This window comes from Quercus lobata, chromosome 2, assembly GCF_001633185.2.
Source record: "Quercus lobata isolate SW786 chromosome 2, ValleyOak3.0 Primary Assembly, whole genome shotgun sequence".
Taxonomy (NCBI): Eukaryota; Viridiplantae; Streptophyta; class Magnoliopsida; order Fagales; family Fagaceae; genus Quercus; species Quercus lobata.
In genome coordinates this window covers 6,082,214-6,089,255 of record NC_044905.1, presented here as the reverse complement: position 1 = coordinate 6,089,255, position 7,042 = coordinate 6,082,214, and the positions used below count along the sequence as shown (strand labels likewise).

Here is a 7,042-nt window from a genome sequence, read left to right as displayed (position 1 = left end):
ACTAATTCTAATAGATATTTGGCATGGATTTGGAACAGTATGTAATAAAGTCCATAATTATAAATCTGGTTCGAGCATCAATACTCCAGAGCTTTGTGCCTCTGCAATTTTGGGCAAGACTCGTTTTTTTTGCTGGAAGCAAAATTTAATGTCCCCCTAAACACTATTCCAATTGTAGGTGCACTTGTTCTAGTTCTTTGAAACCACACTTTTAAAAAAAAATATAACTCTTTATACTCTTTTATTTTTATTTTTTAGGTACAAATATTTTCAAATAGCATATTTTCAAAAGGTGGAAAGATAAGATACCAATAAGTCTTATTTCCCTTGCATTTCTAGCAATATGATCATTGATTGTATTATAAAACTAGCATGTTTACTTCTAGCGAACCAGTGCACCGGAGTTTGGACGTGATATGAACACAACACATATTTAAAAATGACTACTTATTGGTCTTGTATCTTGTTCAGCACATTGAATCAAAATTGTCTTCGCTTATGTCTAGTGTTTTGGTGCACTAAAGTAAATGTGACATTGACATAACACATGTTTAAAAATGGTAATTTATTGGTCTCGTTTCTTGTTCAGCACATTGAAACACTTAATGAAAGTCTGTCTTACCTTATAAAACTATACATTTCTTTGTCGAATTTTAATGCTTACACTTACCTTGGGCTATTTTGTGTTTTTTTTTTTTAATTGTTTTTTGGGCAAGTAAAAGAAACTTATTACGAACTTCACATAGTTAAGCAAGACATATGAACCTTAAACTTCGTTCAAAAGAACAAAATCGATGAACAATGTTCAAATACGCATGCTAACCAAATGTAATTCTGGTTATGTAATTTTGAAAAGCAATTCTACAAAAAACAGTAAAGGCAGGCGGTTAATTTCACACTTTGTCAATGTAAAAAAAATGCTAAACATCAAGAAACTATGTATTATTACGGTGATATATCAAATCTCTCTCACAAAGTAGTGGAAGAGATTTGATATTTCACAAGGATTTGATCTATCATTGTGAGATAAAATAACAACAGAGGAGAAAACAAGAGACCACAAAGCCATGGGAAATATTCCTTTCCTTTAATCATTGAACAAGCAAAAATCTTGAGGAAATGATTTTATGTAGTATATTTTTTTGTAAGGCTTAATTAGTTTACAATATAAACCTAGAAGAAAACATAAGTCTACGAAAAAACTCTAGGCAGGTGGTTAATTTCACATTGGCAAAGCAATAAAAATGGTAAACATAGTGGGAAACTATGAGACTAATTTCCTGTAATCATTGAACAAGCAAAAATCTTGAGGAAATGGTTTTATGTAATTTAACAACAGCAAAAAAAGCTTAATAATTTTACAAAATAAACCTAGAAAGGAACACAAAATTAAGTAATTCTAATGACCTCTTACAAAGAAAATACTCAATTCTGGCCCTGCTGCACCATCTGGATTTATCATGTACATAGATTCAGAATCCTTTGATCCAACAACTCTTTCGAATCTAGCCCTTATGTACGTCAATTCCCCGTCTGCTATGTCTTTCTCAGACTGACTTGGAAGAACCCCAGCTCCCATTGACACACCTCGCAAATGTTGCATCACATAAAGTTCATCATCTGACATTTGTTTCCTCCTAATAGAGTACCCCATCTTTCTTCCATTACAGTAAACTGCCCAAACAAACTCCTCCAACAGTTTCTTCTTGTGAGTTTTTGTTTCACTCTCTAGCGCAATTCTGACTAAATCTGACCCCATTTCCTTGTGAAAAACACTTGTGTGCATTGGTAGCTCTATCACAAACATTGGCATGCATTGAGGGTCTTCTTGTATTGCTAGAGTTACTCTTCCTTTACGAAAACCGAAAAGAGTCCCTGTTGTTGCATTGTCTTTGAGCAAAGGCTTTCGAGGTCTTCCCAATAGTGCCACCATTTTGCACCCTGAGGTTAACATGGGGAAGAGCTTGAACATTTTCAAGAGACCCCCTGAAGACTTTGTGCGTTTCTCATTTCCTGGAGTAGTTGTGTGCCGGAGCAATGATAGTATTGCTTGGTTTTCCATTTGAAAGAACGGGCTAGAGTGAACAGGAGGCATTGTTGGAATATTGGGTTTTGCTTATGGTGTTGGTTCAAGAAAAGCATTAAAGGGTTTGTTGGAGATGATTGTCAAGAAGTTAAGGATAGATATAGAGAGTGGTACGGGATGTTTAAAGTAGGGTAGGGAATTCATCCAAATATTTTAATAAAGAAAAAAAAGAAGAGAAAAGAGAGAGAGAGTAATAATGGGAACACAATATTTCTCAAATTGCCGACACGATTTATTGTGATTGAAGTAACATCACATCACTTCTCCGAACTTATCACTAACATTATTTTCATGGCTAGGCCAACACGGCCTATCGTGATTGAAGTAACGTCACTTCACTTTTGCGAGTTTATCCCTAACACCATTTTAATGGTTTGAGTAGAACTGTAAACGAGCCAAGTTTTGCCAAATAGTGCGTATTTGAACTTGACTTGTCAATAAAAATCAAATGCTCAAGTTTGACTTGAGCTCGAGACAAGCCTAAAAACAATATTTGAACTTGAACTCGTGAGGTTGCCAAAAAGCTTGAGCTCGGCTTAACTTGGTTTGATTAATTAGTCAAGCCAAGCTCGAGCTTAATATTAAGCTTAAACTCGAGCTCAAGTCAACCTTTTTAGCTTGGGATCCAAAAAAAATTGCATTATCAAATGCTTATATCACCAAAAATAAGTAAAGTAAAAAAAATAAATAAATAATATACTCATTTTATTATTATGCTTCTAATTCCACCCGTGATTAGAAATTGTTCAAATTACAACTTTACATAATTAAATCCATCCATTCATTATTCATTGTTTATAACTTGAGTAATTAAAAAAAACATGTAACTTTAGTCTAAAAGTGTTCCATGGTCAGTTTAGAGGGAGTGTTAAAAAAAGGATAGAAAAAAAATTAATGGGTAGTGGTAAGTGGTCTCATGTGGACTCTGTTATCATTAAGATATGTATAATATCATAATAATGAGTTAATTTAGTAAACATATATCAAGCTATAAACAAGTCAAAACTCAGCATGTTTTATATCGAGCCCTATTGTACATGAGCTTGTTCACGAACAATTATTTTTACTTGGGTTCGGCTTGTTTATCAAAACAAGTCTAAAACTAAGGTTTAAGCTTGGCTTATTTATAAACAAATGAACATGAATGAGCTTTTTATCAAGTCGAACCTGAGTTGTTCATAAACGGTTTGGTTCATTTATAGTCCTATATAAGTGGGGAAATTTTTTTTTTCTTTAAGAAGAATGGATTGAAATGAAATGAATAGGAATACTTCATCAATTCTTATGTTTGGAAGTTTAACAAAAGAGAATAAACTAATTTCATTCAATTCCCAATAAGCATTCCTCTCAAAAGTGGAAAGAACACTCATTCCTTTTAATAAAATTGATGTGAAATATCAATTTTATTTTCATTTTATGAAAAAATAAATAAAAGATGAATGAGTACATTAATAAAATTTTTATATTTATTTCATTTCTATTCCATTCCTCATTTTAGTAACTTTCAAACACATCAGGAAAAAAAAAATTCCTTTAATAAAATGGAAGTGAAATACCAAATTTGTTTTTCATCTTGTGAAAATATAAATAAAGGATGAATGGTATATTAATAAAAATTCATATTTATTTAATTTCCATTCCTCTTTTTAGCAACTTCTAAACACATTTGAAAAAAAATACAACATGTTCCATTTCATTCAAATTTAAAAAAAAAAAAAAAAAAAAAAAAAAAAAAAAAAACTCGATCTCAAACATAGTATTATTATGCACTAATCTCAATAGATTATGTCAATAATTATGAAAAAATATTATGCTTTGGGTTTATTGTTATAGTAGGAAGTTGGTTGGTCACTACTAGGTTGGGCTGTCCTTTATGGAATCTTTTTGAGGTGGGGATGGAACTAAAACACACCAAGTTGGTTAAGAGAAAGAGAAATGGGGACTATAAAAAGTTTGATGTGACCAAGTTTAGTGATGAAAAGAAAAAAAAAAGAGTTGGATGAATGTGATAAGATAAGGGAGGTCGGACCACACAAGAAGGTAGGGAAGGCAAAGAAGAAAAACTCAAAAAAGATGAGAAAAAAAGGACTGTGGAAACGTTGGTTTGGCATGTGCTTCTCTGATCATCACATATGGTATCAACATCACACTTCTTTTTGCTTTTTTCCCCAAACCCATCTAATTATTGAGGTTCAGCTCATCTTTCCTCCAAAAACGTATCTACTACTATTTATCCATGGAATTTTCTTTTGCTTGCAAATCACTCTCTCTCCCTCATTAATTCACAAAGAGTCTTATTCAGTAGCATGTTAGAAAAAGAGGGTCAATTATATTCATTTCATTATTTCATTAGAACTAGTACTACTTTTGTTTGGGGAGCCATTGATAATTTGATAACAACACTCTATTTTAGTGTAAACAGCTGGCGATGATATTTTCCTATTAAAATTATTTTCTCAGCACACTAAAATGTAAAAATTGTCCTATTTATTGTAACAATGTGATATGTTCCGGTTAAGATAATCTTTATATTAGAGATTATTACATTTGCATTGTTAATGTGATTTTTATATCAGGTTATTTGAATAAGGATTTAGATGAATATTTATGCTTATCCCTCATCAACTAGTATTAGCTATAGGATTTGTTGATTGATCAGGCTATTTATATTTGGCCAATTATTAGGTAATAAATAGATGAGAATTATTATTTCAAGAGAATCAAAACACAAGTCTAGAAGCTTGTCTTGGAGTCTTTGTTTTTTACTCAAAGTAAACCCATTTTCTTATGTGCCAGTGCTACCATTATTTGTTCTCATAAACACCACACCATAATGTCCAAAACCAAATTCCAAAGGAAAGGGTCTTTATTTTATTTGGGTAACCTACAATTATTGCCTGATGAAAAAAAAAAACCCAAAAAAAAAAAAAAACCCAAAAAAAAAGGTATGACATGACTAATAACAGGAACTAGGCATGGTTGGCATCGCCATGGTACCATGAACCATGGACAGGTTGAATTTTTTGTCATGTTAGGCACCTTTGGCACACTCAAATCTGATTTTTGGGTTCTGGGCTTACCAGACTTTTGACATTTCTAACTGCACAATGGTTTCTCAAGTTTTACCTTCTCATTTTAGGCTTAAAAAATTAAGAAAAAACCTACAAAAATTTCCAGGCTTGTCATCATAAATGTATTGGTTATGAATATGATAATAGGTGAGTGTATATACAAAAGAATTATCGAATAGAGTATTAATGGATTAGATATAAAACTTAACATAGAATTAACTTATATTTTGTAATAATAGATAAACGGTTAAGATTAGATAGGTATGGCATCAAATACTTTGATATTGTTAAACTGTACAAGACAGTTACAAATGAAAGAAAATGGTAAGATTACATTGGGAACAAAAGGATATGAGACAGATGCTGTACCTATGAAGTGATGACATGTTGGCCTGTTTATTGATCATTATCTAGTCCAATAAAAAGCTTTGGGGATCGTTTTTATTTAGACCATCTTCTGAAATGGCCCGATCTGTCTGAGGCACCATATCAACAATGCCCATGTAATGTTTAATAATAATAAAAAACCCTGCTCATAGCATGCAATTAGACCAATTAAGGTAACTCGTAGATGAGTTTCATATTTATGTTAATCAAAAGAGTTCATTTTACATTGATGCAACATGAAGTGTCAATCCTAAATGCAGGTCATCTTATAACTAAAACTGTAAAACACAATGAGAAAGATCAAATTAATTGACTGATCAAGGAGGGATCCCTAAACTCCTAGATTTATGAGTTGTTAGAATTTGATTGAAATCATTGAACAACGTTAATAGAGAGAATGACTTCGGATAATATAGAATGTTGAAAAAAAATACATGTGACCGATCTTGATTATTTGAAATCAAGGCATGATTGTTGTTGTTATAGAATTTGAATGAATGAAACTAATTCTTTTGGTTTAGAAAATTGAGGACTCTTGTGATAATTCAGGATGATGAACGCTCACCCATAGCTTTGAAATTATTTTAAGCAATAGAAAAAGGAGCTTCAAAGCCTTCAACTGACAAGAGTGATCTAAAATGATTCTCCAATATAAGCTGCATTTGTCGTTTGCCTTAGAATTATTGTCCCTGTGATGGGAACGTCAATCCCACTTCACTTTTTACCACTTCCATCATGTGTGACCCAAAATGCCACTGGTTTTCCATATTAAAGCACAGCTTTGGAAAGAATTTGACCTTTATATTGATTGTCAATTGTCAAACTATGAATGACAAAGACCAAAAACACTTCGAGAGAAAACCTCTATCTTGTCAAGCAATGATTGATATGGATTAGTACATGATAAAGTTTAAGCCATTTCTAACAAGTTTAAAAAAAAAATGCCTAATCACGAGTTGCCTAATCACGACAGCACACGATACTTCATGATTTGAGTGATTAGAGCTCGGATAAGTTGTATAGCAATTAGCAATTGGGTTTTCTCACTTTTTGCACCTGATATTTTCTTTCATGTATAATCTCAAAAGTAAAGACAGAATGGGCAGGACGGTGCATATAATCTTCTTAGCTTTGCATTTGGATTATATTACATTACATATATAATAAGGTCCTTTTCTACGACATTAGCAAAAAGCAAATGGGTTCTGCTACTTGCCTACTAATTCAGGCTCCGATTACCTGAATCTAGCCCTCTTTTTGCTTCTGTACTTGTTTGTTAGAGTACTTTAGGGCGTATAAAAAATGTGAAAAGAATCTCATACGGCTTCATGATTGGCATTGATACTTACTAATATTGAATAACTTTCTTTCTAGATATTTTAGTTATTATTGTTCTTTAAGATAATGGGAACATATATACTGGCAGACCATAATGAACATGATGAGTGTGTGCCATGAACTTAAAATCAATTGCCATGTACCTTTTTCCTCTTGAGCT

General features: G+C 32.2%; 1 protein-coding gene across 1 annotated transcript; it reads right to left on the bottom strand.

Moving 5' to 3' along the window:
• Positions 1–1,265: 1,265 nt before the first annotated feature.
• On the bottom strand, positions 1,266–2,241 carry LOC115977760 (protein MIZU-KUSSEI 1-like). The gene has a single exon (XM_031099777.1). The coding sequence runs from the start codon at positions 2,093–2,095 to the stop codon at positions 1,400–1,402; it is 696 nt and encodes a 231-aa protein (XP_030955637.1). The 5' UTR covers positions 2,096–2,241; the 3' UTR covers positions 1,266–1,399.
• Positions 2,242–7,042: the final 4,801 nt, after the last annotated feature.